Genomic DNA, 15,728 nt, shown 5'->3' on the forward strand with positions numbered 1-15,728 from the left:
ACAAAAAGGTCCCCCCCCCCCCCCCCCTTCGTATGTATTGGAACACCTCTTCAAGAAATTGTCATTTCTGCCACGACAAGTACTGCTGAGAGTCAGACTCTGAGGCACATGTTTGTCATAATTCAGGAGTGTAATGTCAACTCTAACGAGGCCCCGTGCGGAAGAGTTCAGCATATATCAGTTCTGCACGATTTTAAATTGTAGTCACATTTGTAGTGGGGAGACGTCCCATGATTCTTCATGGTTTTATTTTTGATAACAGGAAACTCCTATTAAACTGGAGAGAAACATCTAAAACACTCCTACCTTATTTCAAGAGGGTCAGTAGTTTCGGCAACCTTGAGTTTGCCATTTGAATCGTTGTCCTCAGTCTCTTGGGCTTTCCTCGTCACCTTTGGGCTCACGTTAGATTTCCGTGCCATCTGAGGGCTGTGTCCTTTACAATGCGGCTGTGGGCTGCCTGTTTTGCGGTTGAACAAAGGGCTCCTGGAGCCCTTCACCTTGGTGGTCTGCTGCTGGTCCTGAGTCTTGAGCGGGCGCAGGCCGAGAAGTCCGCAGTAGTAGTTGCAGAGGTGGACTGTCGGGAACTGCTCAAAGACTTCAGGAGAGCTGCAGTCTGTCAGGCCTTGGTAGCTGAAACACAGTGATGGGGGGGCTTTAATTGCAGCCATCTTAATAGCAAGCAACCCAAAACATCAGTGCGTATTAGGTGTAACACAAACCCTTTTGTCATGGTCACCACTCTAACATTCGTAATCTTCATTTCAACACCTGCAAAAAAAAAACCAGAACTAATACGGTAATACATTTATACGTTAAAACAAAACAAATGAACCTAGTGGGGGTTTTTTTGTACCTTCCATGCGGGTGATGAGTAAATTGCCGTGCGTCCATTGGTGAATCCAGTGCTGGAAGGTGCTGCATTTCTGTTCTATCTCAGAGGCACTTTGCGCAATTAGGCGGCCTTTTGCATCCGTCACACAATACTTAAGGAAGACCTCCCCCAGGTCAACTTCCACTGTAGCGTACGGCACAGAGTTGGCAGGTCGATACATCAGGTACCGAGGGATTACTCTGTGGACGGAAAAGACAAAGCATACTTACAAGGACTTAGTAGCAAAGCCTTTGTGGGCTAATTTTGTGACTTACTCGAGTGAAGATCCAAAGTTTTCGATAACTCTTGCTTCGGCTGCAAATATTTTACAATATTCTCGGATCATGTTCTGAATTTTGCATTCCTGGCAAAAGAGGTCAAGTAAAAAAAAAAAAAGCAACGTGAGGTCCATTACAGGCAATTTCACCTCAAAACATTTCCTTCCACTCACTTGCTTTGTCATTTCCAGATTTCTTTCAATCAGGTTGTTATCCTGCTTGGTCCCGTAGGCGATGGGGTTTGGAACCTTGATGATGCAAGTGCTCCCAGACTCATAGACAGGATTTAGGCCATAGATGACTTTCACTCTGCTGGCTTTATGGCTGCAACCTTCACCGATGTGCGCCGTCTCCGTCATGATGCGGCCAAAGTACTTGTCGCCCCAGTTACCGGAATTGGCGAGGCCCTTGGTGAACAGCAGCGGTGTCATCTCTATCTCCTCCCCAACTAGAGAAAATATTACAAAGTGGAACTCGTGAAGAAGAAGAGCCAGTGAGCAAGGCCAGAGTCTAGATTCGAACCCCAAACGTCAGAACGGTGGGGTCCATCATGCATGCTGACTGCAATTCCACCATTATTTTCTAGCCTGAGGGTCTTGGGTTGCTGGAGCATATCTGAGCTGACTTCGTCTTGGACTGGTCAATGACTCATCACTTTCCTATCGTTGAATCACATTCACTTTTTAATAAAATTCTAAAATTAAGAACCACCGACTGAAAAAAATATGTACTATGATTCCCATTAATTTTCATATTACCAGTACGGTATATTATTTCTATGCAAACATTGAAATCTCATATCTTGGATTTTTTTTTAAATATCAAACCTGATGTATGAAATATTCATAAAATTGAATTATCAAAATGCGTATCAACCTCACCCAAAATTCAAGTCTTTACTTATTTAGTTATGAATAAATACAATTTAATACATACTGTACAGCACTATGGTGTTGTGGGTGGGCCTCGCGTCATAAGCTTTGCTTTTAATTTTTAACCTATACACACGTCTTAGTTTTTATTTGTATTTTTTTAAATCTCCCAGTCTATGATGGCTGAAACAAAATGTCTTCTTAACACTTTTCAATACACATAACGGAGGGAGTATATCAAACACAGCTAAACTATTTTGGCATAAATAGCATCGAACAGATCAGGTTAAAGAAAGAAAGAAAGAAAGTTACCTTCCAAATCATCTCTGAGAAGTATGTCGGACAGAACTGTAAAAAGAAAATCGAATATTACAGAAAAAGTAGTTATTTAATTGAATAGATTCATCGTAATAATAGTAACGTGGATGTTGTAACTTACTGTCTACGCTGAGGAGGAAGTCTGTGGTGTCAGTGCCGTACTCGTTCTGGATGCTGCAGCCGTACACGCCGCAATCTTGGCTTGCGGCCAGAACTATGGCAAGTGCCACTTGAGTCTCATCCCCAGCACTTGAAGACAATGTACACAAACATAAGCAACAGCCCACAGAAAGAGTCTGTGACCCGATATAGGGCACAAGGTGTCGCTATAACACAGAGGACCGTTGCATGTGGCAACACACTGCTAATACAGCGAGCAAAAGTGCATATATATATATATATATATATATAGATTTTTAATGCCCCCCGGAGATGGGAAAAATATTGTGTCGTATTACAGTTCATGCGTCTAGCCAGTTTCCGTGTCACAGCTGTGAGGTTGACAGTCACATGAGCTGTAAGTCTGTGCGCTGAGAATCTGAGACAGACAGAAGGCCACCGGGTTCTCTTCGAGTAAATAAATTCTCATCCTAATCCTCATAGAATCATTTGTTTTATATCAGTACGGCTTTATGGACAGTCATGCTGTCCGTATATCCCCCGAACAATAGCACAGAGATGCCATTCGGCCCACAACTTGGCAACGGAGATCTGTATTTGAGCTGGCGATGACGTCCCATCTACCTTCTCTTGACCTCCAGTATTTCCTCTTCATCCCTGAACCATTTAATGGTGGAGTCGGAGAGCACGTTGAAAAACTGGCACCACAGCTTTAGGTGTCCGGAGGCATCTGGGAAAGGCTCCCCTCTGATCTTACGGATGACCTGTGGAGCTGTTGGCACATGGCCGCAAACATAAATATACACCCTCTTGAATGCTGTTTCTAGGATTCTGTTGGACTGATGCCAGCCTTTACAACTACAGATCCAATTTTACTCAACTCACATCAGCACAATGCAGTGTTTCCTATCCATCTGGCTTTTATAGCGCTTTTACTCTTTAGGGTAGCAGATAATCAATCCATCCATCCATTATCTAATCCGTGTATCCTCATAAGGGTCCCGGGCATGCTGGAGCCTATCCCAGCTCTCTTCAGGCAGTAGGTAGGGTCCACGCTGAACTGGTTGCGAGCCAATCATTCGCAGAACAATCAGAACAATCATTCGCGCTCACAATCACACCTAGGGACAATTTTGAGTGCCTCATTAACCTGCACAGCATGTTTTTGGAATGTGGGAGGAAACCGGAGTACCCGGAGAAAACCCACATAGGCACGCGGAGAACATGCAAACTACACACAGCTAGGCCGGATCCGGAATCAAATGCTGCACCTCTGCACTGTGAGGCGGACATGCTGATCAGTCGTCCACCGTGCCACCAGTAACAGATAAAATGGAGTTTATTCCATCTGACTTTGGGCTGAGATTCAAACCCTCGACCTCTTGACTGCAAGGCCGGCTTGCTAATCATCCGATTAAGTACCATACATCACCTTCCACCAATAAAAAAAAGTTGGGTTTTCTGTGCAATCACAAGAGTAAGAGTCTACAGAAACTACTGAAATACAGGGTTATAGACAACTCTAATATAACATTGTTTCCAATAATAAGGTCAAATGAAACTGTTAACTGACTTGAAAGGATTTTGAAACTGTGGGGGAAAAAAGTCATGCTTTGTCATAATCGGCCTTCATGTAAAAACATCAAGTCTAATTTCAAAGAAAAAACTGAATTTGAACAAGAATGAAAAATGAATGAATATTAAAGTCCCTCTAAAGTGAAACTAAATATGAGGGAAAAATGAATGAATATTAAAGTCCCTCTAAAGTGAAACTAAATATGAGGCCTAAATTCAACATATTGAGAAGAGCGATGTTAACCATGTCAAATTTGAATAAGTGAAAAAAAACCCCGGTTGATCTAACCTGATTTATCACAAAATCGTGATAAATCAAGTCTTTGTCTCCACTCTCAAACAATGTGGGCATAGCCGAATGCAGTGAAACCACGCCCCGCCAACTGTAAATCAAATAGCAGTACTATGACTTGAAAGATGGATGTTACGTCATCGCTTATCTTCCTCACGTCTACACATCCCTACATGTTTGCGCTGCAAAAACATATCGTCTTGAAGCCTCCGGTGGCTGCACTATACTGTATCTCACGAGACACACCACAAGAATAGGCGCAGTGGCGGTTCTGGGGGGGGGCCAACGGGGGCCAGTGCCCCTGTAGCACCGATTCTGGCCCCCCCTGTGGCCCCCCCTCCGAGCGCAGATTACGCAGTCGTGCCGAGTCGCCGACGCGAAAGGTGGAACCAAAGCGCGTGATTTAACATTCTAGTCGGACCCTTTAGTGCGCTGCGCCATTTAAAAATGAGCGGGAAAATGAGAAGCAGTCCGCAGAGAAGGAAATTACCACGACACGAGTGCTATTTGCGTGTGTGTGTGCGTGTGTGCGCGTGTGCGTACGTGCGTGTCTGTGTGTGTGTGAATGCGCGTGTGCATGTGTGTGTGTAACTTTTTTCTGTCTCCCTTTTTATTTTAATTTTTATTTAACAGGATCAATATATAAGACATTGCCTTTTAAAATTTGGATAATTATATGCATGTAAAACATCAGCTTCAGTGTATTTGCAATTTTTGTCCCCGGCAGGCTGGTACCATATCATCCCCTGGCTTGAATATTCTCAACAGACGTATTGTTACGCTTGCAGACATTTTAGCCCTCCTAATAATAATAATAATAATAATACATTTTATTTATAAGCGCCTTTCAAGACACCCAAGTCTGAAGAAATAAAAAGTCAAATAAGATTTCGAATCTGTCTTTTTAGCCCTGGGTTGAATGTGCCCCCCCATCAAAACCCCTGGCCCCAGCCCGGCCCCCTCAGTGAAATTGATCCAGAACCGCCCCTGAATAGGCGCTATCCCTAACCCAGGTTAACAGGTGTCAAACTCAAGGCCCAGGGGCCAGATCTGGCCTGTGACATCATTTTATGTGGCCCGCAAAACCAAATCATAGATGGTAACTTTCATGATGCTTCCTAAAATCTCTACCAAAATTTCAAATTCTCATTTGTAATACATAAGAGTGATGTTGTAAGCATTTTCTTGTTACCAAACCCCTCATTACAGTAACTTAAACAATAGATGAATAAACCGTTCTTCTTGACTTCTTTATATGGTTGGGAAAAGTGGTTAAGATTGCACGACTGTCCATGTTTTGTTATGTGTTGTGTTTATTATTTTACTCTATGTTAACCGTTTTGTAAAGCGCTTTGTTACAGCTGCAGTTGTTGTGAAAGCGCTATAAAAATCAGTATGTATTGTGTTGTATTGTATTCAGTCATAACGGCCCTCAATGTGAAACTGTCACTAAAATCTGGCCCGTGACAAAAACGAGTTTGACACGCCTGCCCTAAACTATCTTGCAATCTAACAGGCTTGGGCTTAGCAATAAAAACAAAGTATCTTGCAATTTCTCTGAATAAACACTGATGCAAACGAAGGTGCTCAAGTTCTTACATAGTGGGATGGGTAAGAATCATGCTCGATGCCCTTTTAGCCATGACCAAAATATTCGGAAAACTGAAATAATGCAAAACAGTTTGATGCTTTATCGTCATAATTGAGTTCGACAGTACATATAGAACTTGTTTGTCTTAGCACGTGTTTTTTTATTGTTATCTTGAAAGACGTATAAGGTATTTACAAACAAATCTCAGAATTGAACACAAGGTCGTACCTTTCAGTGGGTCCAACTTCTTTTCAGCAACTTTCTCCTCTTTAACACCTTTGGCTGGCTCCTCCTTGGGCGGCTCCTCCACCATTTTGGGTACCTCCAGCGTGGCCTTCCTGCGATTCATCAGCGGCGAGCGCCTCTCCATTGGAGGGGTGTTTTGTCCCACGGGGGCTTGGAGCAATGCTGCTCTGCGAGCCTGGCTCGGGGACATGTAAGGGGACTCCTTCTTGTTTTGAGCTTCCAGCGCAACAGCAGCTGTGTCCGTATCGTCTTTAGGTTTAGGGATGAAGATTTTGCGGCGGGCTCCCGAGGCCAACTCCTCGGGTGTAGCGGAGCGTATAAGTGAAAGACTGTCCCTTCGTTTCAGCCTGGGGCTGCTTTCACAGGAAAGCGATGACGTCGGCGTAGAGGATGTCGGGGTTGATCCTCCACTCATGTCTTCATCTGGCTTGTCATTCTGGCGCTCAGCCACTGTGATCACAGGGACCATCATCCCAGCGTCACTCTCTAGTTCTGCGGCTGCCCTGGTCATATATTTACGGATGCTGCCGGGGCTCAGTGATGGGTGAGTGGGGGGTTTGTGTGTGAGTCTCTCAACAGGGGCTCTGCTTCTGAGGAGGTCTTCAACAGTTACAGAAGTGTCAATCTTGGCCTGTTTTAAGGGTTTTGCATTCAGTATTTCAAGGGAAATATCATCCTCCGTGGCTTTGCTGAATGAAGGCCCGACATCGTTCCTCCTTTGTAGCACGGTTTCATTTGGCATAGAAGATAAGCTCTCAGTTAAACTTTGTTCTGACATGTCTTGAGATTTTTCAGACATAGCTGTCATGGTGCTACCCGTTCCAAGCTGTCTTACGCTCTGTGTGACCACCAAAGGTTCAGATATTAGTGGTACCACAAACAAAGGCACAGTCGACATTTGTGAGGGCTGCGGAGAATCCAGAACATACGTCTTTAGGAAGCTATGATCCTCTTTGTCATCGCTGCAGGAAACATTTATTTGGGGAATTGTTGCGTAATCTACCTGCTGACTAGCTTTCATACTTGCCTGCTCCTGTGCAATTATTTCTGTCTTGTCATCGAACTGCCCAGGGTCCTTTGCTTCATGTGAGGGTGATCGCTTATCGTCTCGATGCAGATCTTTCTGCTTGGGTAACAAGCCTGAGGAATCAACAAGATCCCGGGCTATGACTTGCGGTTTTAAATGTTTTTCTAAAATACTTGGCTCTGATTCGATCTTCTTGAGTGCTAAGATAGTTAGCGGCAGAGTAAACTTTTTGGGTTGAGGTTGTATCACATCAATCTTTGGGAGAGCAATGTGTTCATGTGTGCTTTTATCAGACACAGGTTCTTTGACTTCTGCTGTGTCGTCAGAGGACAATGATAGTGGAACTTTTTCTGAGGGACGCTGCTGTTTCACAGTGCAGTCTTGATGCGCCATGTTTGAAGCATCTTCCAAAAGACTTATTTCAACTTCCTTCTGATCTTTCTTGTCTGTAGAAATCTTGTCTGACTTCTTCTCGAACTCATCTCCTACTGCCGGTGGTTTCTTTTCTGTCACCATTTCCGAAACTTGGTTGTTAGTTTCAATAGGTTGTACAGTCACCTGCTTTTGTTCTTTTAGATTATTCAGATTTTCTTCTAGAGCTGTGAGTCGAGCGTCAGGGACTCCTTCCTGTCTTTCACCTCTCATCTTGCGGCTTGTAAAAACGAATTCTGAACTCTGTCGTGGTCTCTGTTCTGGGTCTTCTTTGCTTTCATCTGAGAAGGAAGGCGTGCATCCAGACCACATTTTTAGGTCAGCCATCTCGGGGGCCGCAGCAGGTACAAATTCAACATTCATTTCCTGAGTCACCGAAACCTTTTCAGCCTCCTCTTTTGCGTGATCGCTTTGTGAACCAAATGCTTTTATACCCGAGACGAGGGTCTGATTGGCTGTTTTGATTTCCCTCATGCTGGCTGCCTCTTCCAGCAAAGGCGCCGTAAATACCTTGGGTATGTTTATATCGGGAAGGGGTAGCTCTTTTAATTTCTCATCAGTTTCCGCATGTACTTTATTGGACGGGGAGTTCATCTCTTTGTCAGGTTTACCCACTTTCGGTGAAGGCTGAGTGATGATAGCCACCTTGAGTCTGTTTATATCGGGACGGGGTTGTTCCTTTACTTTCTCTTCAGTTTCCACACATAATTTCTTGGACGGGTAGTTCGTATCTTTCTCAGGTTTACCGTCTTCTAGCAAAGCCGGTGGTGAATCAGCCACCTTGGTTCGATTAATATTGGGTCGGGGTACCTTCTTTAATTTCTCTTCAGTTTCCACACATACTCTATTGTCGGGGTAGTTCACCTCCTTGTCAGGTTTACCCATTTTCAGTGAAGGCTGAGTCATGATAGCCACCTTGGGTCTGTTTTTATCGGGACTGGGTTGCTCCTTTAATTTCTCCTCAGTTTTCACACATAATTTCTTGGGAAAGTGGTTGGCATCATTGTCTGGTTCACCCTTTTCTAGCAAGGGTGCTGGTGATACAGCCACCTCGGTTCTGTTAATATTGGGTCGGGGTAGCTTCTTTAATTTCTCTTCGGTTTCCACAAATATTTTCTCAGGGGGGTAATTGACCTCTTTGTCAGGTTTACCCTTTTCCAATGAAGGGGGTGTTAATACAGTCACCTCGGGTTTGTTTAGAGAGGGATGAGGCAACTCTTTTAACGTCACGTTATTTGCCACACATACTTTCTTCGACGGTTTGTTCACCTCTTTGTCAGGTGTACTGCCTTTAGCCATTTTTTCAACACCTGCCTCTCCCCCTTGTAAAGCTTCAGTGGGTGTCACGCAAAGGCGACTAGTTGCCGTAGCTGAGATAACACTGGGAGGAGGAGCTTGGTCATCTGCGAATAGGCTGGATGGGGAAAGGAAACTTTGGCTGAAAGGCATATCTTCTTTTGTTTTGTCTACAGCAAGGTGACGAGACTCTTGTTGTGAGAGAACCATATCCGCACTTGAGACCAGCTCTGGATGTTTCTCTTCAGCCTAATGGGAATCAAATAAAGCCATGTTAGTGCCTTTCAAGTATCAAGTAAAGTATCAAGCACAACTTTATTGTCAAATGTGGTGTATGTGTAACATATAGCACAGATGCAATTTCCTCCCTCTTAAACAGACAACAAGAGGAGCCGCTGCGGGTGCCCACACCGCCATCAAAAAAACCAAAAAAATGTCCACAGCTGTGCTTACTTTTCCCAATAAATCCCATAAAATGTACAGACTTTTTTGCATTCATGCATAAATATAATTAAAGTATATATGTTTTCTGGAATACTATACATAACCGTGAAACTTCATGTGCAAAGACCCAAGGTTTACGTGTGTTTTATAGCCACTGAGTCATGTTGCACCATAAACAGAGTGACAGACTATGTTAGTGTTATTTGCGAGGCATGGCAGAACACCAAAACAGTAAAGGAATTAGGTGGTAGACAAAACATAGTAAAAATAAAACAGATCAAATAAAATCAAATGTTTGATAACTTATTGGTCTCTTAATCTTGTGTCAGATAAACGGTGACCGTGTTTACACAGGCAAGGGACCAAGGAAATGTTTTGATTTTTGAACGATCTACCCCTGGATTACAGATTAGCAGAAGAAGAGGAAGTAGATTGTCATATTCAATTTTACATTATATGGCTATAGTTGAGGAAGATGAACATCATTTTCATACTGAAAAGAGCATGGGAGTTTAAAAGAACTGAAGCTGCTTGAACTGCTTGTGTCAGCTCTTACGATATTTTGAACTAAGACAAGGGGGATTCCTGAATGTTTTGGGCTCGTATGTGCTGCTTACACACACACACACACACACACACACACACACACACACACACACACACACACACACACACACACACACACGGACACTTAAAAAAAGCTAGCTAGGTAAAAACTAACCATGGAAAGTAATATGTTACTTGATTACAAAAATGTAAAAACAAATGTTAAATCAACCCTAATATTGAGGAAGTTTTTCAGTAAAAAATAAATTAAATAAAAACGTGCACACTTAAACTGCGTATTTGGGGATTTCCCCTCACTGCTTTTGCGTGCATTTCACATCCTTCGAATGTATACACGAGGCTTGAGAAGCTTCGTGTAGCTTTGTGAAAATGTATTCAGAAAAAAAGGAAGCCGTCACTTTCGATGGAAGGGAACTGGTGTATTATTGAGTCTAAAAATGAAGCTTTGGCTCTGGAAACAGTGTGTAAACACAGTGTTTGATTGTGTCACGTTCATGTGAGGAAACAGTCGCTCAACGCTGAGGTTTTCTATTACGGCGTCACCACAGTAAACATACAATTGTAGTTCCACATTACTGACAACAGATCGCCTTTCCAGTGGGTCCACTTTGAACCTGATGACTTTGGTTCCTCTTCCCACGCGTCACATGCCAAAAGCTCTCAGTGAAGTCACAATACACCACTGCCCACATCAGCACACAAACTCGCTCAATTCAATCGACAAATCAACAATTCGGCCCCTTTTAATTTGTATATGAATTCTTCTTTTTATTAAAACAAATGGTCTGAAGCAGCTACACGCAGTTTTTCTTTTGCTGAAGTTTCGATAATCAAGAACTGACTCTTTTTCGACTGCTGACGCAAGCAGACAACACTATTTAGCAACTAAAAACCTAGCGTTGTGTGGGGAATAGTTCAATGATTTTGCGACGACGGTTGACGTACGACTGCACTTTTTTTTCATCACCATCGCGTTAACACAAAAAAACCAAAAAACGTTTTACTTTTTTTTTTTTATGTAGGTTTCGAACAACCTTATCGAAGAGAGTCATAATTAGGCAATGGCCTTTAACATGCAAGCTCATAGATCAGCCATTTTGAAAACGGCAGCCAAATATCAGTTGCTGTGTTAGTTGCAATTATAGAGCACGCGGATCATAAATCCATTTTTATGGCGCATGCAAACCAATTCTACGTGCTTGCCACTGATAAGAGAATCATTGTCTTCCTGTTGTCTACATGAGCGTTTATTTATAGTTATTGGGGACGCTTCAGGGGAGAGGGGGATGGGGGGTGCTGGTTGCAAGGAATTTGCAAAATGTGTTACAAGACCCTCCTCCTTCTCATGCCCAGACCGGCAACAAAAGTCACCCGACTAACCCTCAGACAGATCGTACAAAGCCTCGACATAACGTGAGAGCCGTTGCCATTCAGGTTTCAGCAAGTCCTCTGACGCACTTCTGTCTCACTCGCCACAGCCAAACACTGGAGATATTGCCTGGCCTATCTTACAGTGATCCGTGAAGATACACAACACCCCCCACCCCCACTTATAGCATAAATCTACTTTTATGGTTCCTCATTTCTTCGACACTTGTTTGACTTGCGTCTGTTTGGTGATGCCAGTGCGACAAAAGCGGTTTCCACTCTGCAGGCTGAGTCATTGCATCAACTCTTAGTATACTGGAGTCTGACTGCCACACCTCAGCCATGGAACAAATCTACCTGAATTCTTGAGTGTGCTTTGCAGAAGTTTTTTTTTTTTTTTTTTTAAATCACCAGCCGTAGCTCCAAATCCAATTTCATAGTAAACATCGCGAAGGATTTAACCTTTCCTGTGCTGGAGTGCATTCACTATCTTGTCAAGCGAATGCAATCTAAATATAACTCACAAGTCAAGTGACAGCCAGCTGCTTTTCAAGACCACGGTACATACCTCAGTAAGAACCTGAAGACCGGACAATTGCGTTTGTTGGACCGCACTGCTGATCCTTTCACCCGCTGATACCTCCATGTTCTCCACCAGAACCCCGGTCTCCTGGTTTCTTTGCCCACTAGGCTCTTTTGGGCTCCCAGGGGTTAATTCACTCATCGGTGACTTTACAGCTTCAACTTTTACTTTAGGTTCTTGTGGCATCGAGAGTTTCTTTGACGCAGACTGTTGGTTTACATCCACGCACTTTGGAGGCTCTTTTGGCTTATCAGTCTCCATCGGTACAACTTGGTCCGAGTGAACTTTGTCCATCTCTGCCCGATGCTTCTTGTATAGTCGATATGATGGCGGCGTTTGTGATGCCGTAGATTTAGGCTGCATGGACTTGGGAAGGTGGTCATGTTCTTTATCTTTGTGTTCAATGGATTCATGAGAGTCCTTCTTCCCCTTCCCAAAGAGAAAATCTTTGACTGTGTGCAACATGGACGAGAAGGATGACTGAATGGTATGATGGTCGTGATCCTTAAGAGATTTTCTGTGATGTTTAGGGTGCTCTGCCAAATGGGACACTTCTTGGAACCTTTCCTTTTCTTTCTCCCTTTCGATCACTAAATATTTTTCTTTTATGGTCTCGTTGTCTTGTGCCGTTTCACGTTTTTCCCTCTCGACTTGTAACTTTTCAAGCCTTCCTTCATTTTCTACACTTGCATTGTCAATACATACATCCATCCTCTGTGGTTTTTCCAGTTGAGATGAGTTCTCGCTCTCTTCCGCAGTCTGTGACTGCAGAGCCTCCGATAAAAATTGGGCTAAACCCATTCCGCCGTCATAACAGTTTTCACCTCCATTTTCGATCACATGGCCTCTGTTGCTGCTGCTGTTTGTGGTGGTGTTAACGCCGGCATCGACACCATTGGCGATCTTTGGTTTCTTTTTGGCCACGAGTTCCTCAGGGGCCGGTATGTTCTTTTCCAGACTATTGTCCAAAGGTATTGCAGAGGCTGTTCCTTTGACGTCAAAGCTAACGCCATTGGCTCCTGCAGCGGAGCGCAGTTGCTCCACAACTTCACGCTCATTAGCTGCTTGGACTGGCACCGCTCCTGGAACTGGACGTTTCCTCGGAGGTGGCTCCGGACTAACATGTGGTTCCTCTGTCTGAATATTGTCCCTGACCCCCTTCTTGTTCTGTTCTTCCAAGTCTTTCCGCTTCTTCTCAGCTTTTTGCTTCAGCTTGGTGAAGAATCTCTGGTGGATCTTGAACTCACTCATGGTGCCCACTTCCAATACCCCCGAGCAGGAGACAATGCCTTTGCTATTGCTCGCCGAGACCTGATAGATAGCCGCATCATCCAATGTGCAACTGGAAAGAGAAACACCTATTAAATACAATGAATCAAAACCTGTATTTCCTGTCATTGAAAACGTGATATTTCACATTTGATGGCTGTGCCTCACATACTTGTAAATTTGGAGGGTGTGTGTTTTCCCATTTTTGTGGATCTCATACTTTGGAAGTCCACAATAACGGTCCATTTCCATATCATCCTTATACCATTTCAGTTCCGGAGCAGGATAGCCTATAAGAAATAAGTGAGACTAAGCCTTTCAAAAATGCGTGGATGGATGTACACTGCTATATAAACGCTCCAATTGTACCTTGTACAAATGTAATTTTTGTTGTTCTGCATTATACTTACAGCCACTCTTACATTATAAACATGATGTATTTTACTCACGGTAAAATGACATATAAAGGTTTAAAATAGGACGCACCTGATACGACACAGGTGAACTTGACGTTACAGTTTTCCGACACAGCTTTTGATTTTAAGGTGGTCTCAAAGGATGGTTGTACATCCTCGGTAAGCTGAGCCATGACAGCACACAAGGTACTCCTGCAAGGAAACACAAATTTTAAACAGTGATACGTTTTCACTTGTGTAACATTTCAGAGGCCTCCTCACACTGGTGTAGTACATTCCATTTTCTTTGAAGGAAAGTTGTTAATGGACATTACTGGTAGGGGAAAAGAGTAAAGAGTTCGACACAGAGACTTCTGGGACACCAAGGAAAACAGGAATGGCAAATGCAACGTTAAAACTGATGTTGGTAACTGAAACCGAATGCAAGACTGGACAAAACTGGACACTTACATCAGCTGTTAAGAGGTGTGTAGGTTTCATTCTTGGGGAACACCAGATGGTGTGGTTAAGATGTTAGTTTGGAGGAATGTTTGAAAAGTATGTATTACCTCGTTGGCCTGTAGTGAGAATACCTTGAATAGCTATTTAGAGAGGAGGCAAATGCAGGGTTGTTAATGAATAACTCAAGAGGTCTGTAATGAACCCATTTATATGAAGTAGGCTGTCTATGTCTCTCCTCTTCAAAAAAAAAAAAAAAAAAGCACATTGACATTTTTGTTTTTCGGATGGTTTTTGTCTTTATTTTGTGGACATTTTCTTGGAGGGCCTTTGTATAAGCTCTATAGGCAGCTGTTTTGTCTTTACCACCATGCACTATGAAATGTCTTTTTAAACAAAATATGCAATGTGTGGATTAAAAAATTGTACCTGTTTTCTGGCCTAACATTTGAGAGGTAATTATTGCGGGTTTCTGTGCGGCCATTTAAAGAGGTGCTGTCCTCTTCACTGAAGCTGCTGGTTCTCCCGTTGGCAGAAAAAGAACGACTCATTGGCCTCCTGGAAGTCATTATGCACTGGAGTAATTCACCAAAAATGTGAAATACACTATTATTTTACCAACCCTTCCCCAAAAATGTAACCAAAAAACAAAACAAAATCCTGAGTCACGTCCTGAGGTGGTCAGACTTCTTTGCCTTGGATCGTAGCTGAATTTTATTAATCATAGAAATGCCCCTAAAAAATCAGAAAAGAAGACAATTAAATTAGTGGAGCACAGCCATATAAATGAATTACAGTACATGAATGATTATTCATACACTGCTCAGCGTACACTTCAGAGTCCATGCTTGTCCTCTGACAAGGCAAAGTACTTGCATTGGAGGGAGTTATAAATAGTTTGCGCTATCAATTTGTAATCAACCACAAGCACAAAACAACTTCTCTTAAAATGTACAGTATATACTCTGTTCCTTCTTTCGGGCCCATACACATACAAAAACATTTTCCAACTTACCATTGAAATGTTGTATGTGCTTCTTTGGAGTCCGTGCCTGTGAAGAAATCCTCTGGAACTGTCTATCAGAGGGGCGCATGTGCTGCCAGCAAGGCCCTATTTTTAGCGGGCCCACAAATAGGCGTAAGAGCACATCTGATTTTCCAAAACTACACTTCAGATTTAACAGTGACGTTTTAGGTCATCACCAGGTAACAATTATTGTTTGAAGATGCTGTGTTATCTAAATGAGTTGTGAAAGACTGTCTGGTCTGATGCAGACACTGTTGCAAGACTGCATGTGAACATTCAAAACATGTTTGTTGGATAAAAGGCTCATGGATGGATGCAGCCGATGATGTTTTTTCTACCCATGTGCTTTGCTCAAGAGCTCATTGTGTTGCAACACATGATAAAAACATATACAGCAATGCAGTTCGAATTTCATATCCCTGGAGCAAACAACAAAAACTCTCCTAATGTAAGCAGACCTTGAATTTTAGGCACAACTTAATGAAGAAGCTTTGGGTGATGTTTAACTGTTATTTTTTAACACTGAACATCATAGAAAAGTTACATTAGGGTACTGGGAGGCTGCACTTTAATCAATTTTACAAACTGGTATCATTATTTTTTTAATCTCTCTGTCAACAAACGACGAATTTACCCGAAACGAGCCACACGTAACTTTACAGCTTTACGACTCTTTCTCTTGGGTGTTTGAAGAG

The 15,728-nt window shown here is 42.9% G+C and overlaps 1 protein-coding gene across 1 annotated transcript; it reads right to left on the reverse strand.

Moving 5' to 3' along the window:
• Nucleotides 1-40: 40 nt before the first annotated feature.
• Nucleotides 41-14,730, reverse strand: alpk3a (alpha-kinase 3a). Its single transcript, XM_086109626.1, has 14 exons — nt 14,436-14,730; nt 14,117-14,149; nt 13,639-13,760; nt 13,325-13,442; nt 11,869-13,225; nt 6,149-9,170; nt 3,087-3,234; nt 2,464-2,591; nt 2,337-2,372; nt 1,326-1,600; nt 1,150-1,238; nt 857-1,074; nt 723-771; nt 41-633 (listed from the first exon to the last, which is right to left on the reverse strand). Exons 1-14 carry the CDS (start codon nt 14,573-14,575, stop codon nt 303-305), a joined length of 6,066 nt encoding a protein of 2,021 aa, XP_085965752.1. The 5' UTR covers nt 14,576-14,730; the 3' UTR covers nt 41-302.
• Nucleotides 14,731-15,728: the final 998 nt, after the last annotated feature.

This window comes from Hippocampus guttulatus, chromosome 4 (genome assembly GCF_054856545.1).
Source record: "Hippocampus guttulatus isolate MCC_2025c chromosome 4, RoL_Hgut_1.0, whole genome shotgun sequence".
NCBI lineage: Eukaryota > Metazoa > Chordata > Actinopteri > Syngnathiformes > Syngnathidae > Hippocampus > Hippocampus guttulatus.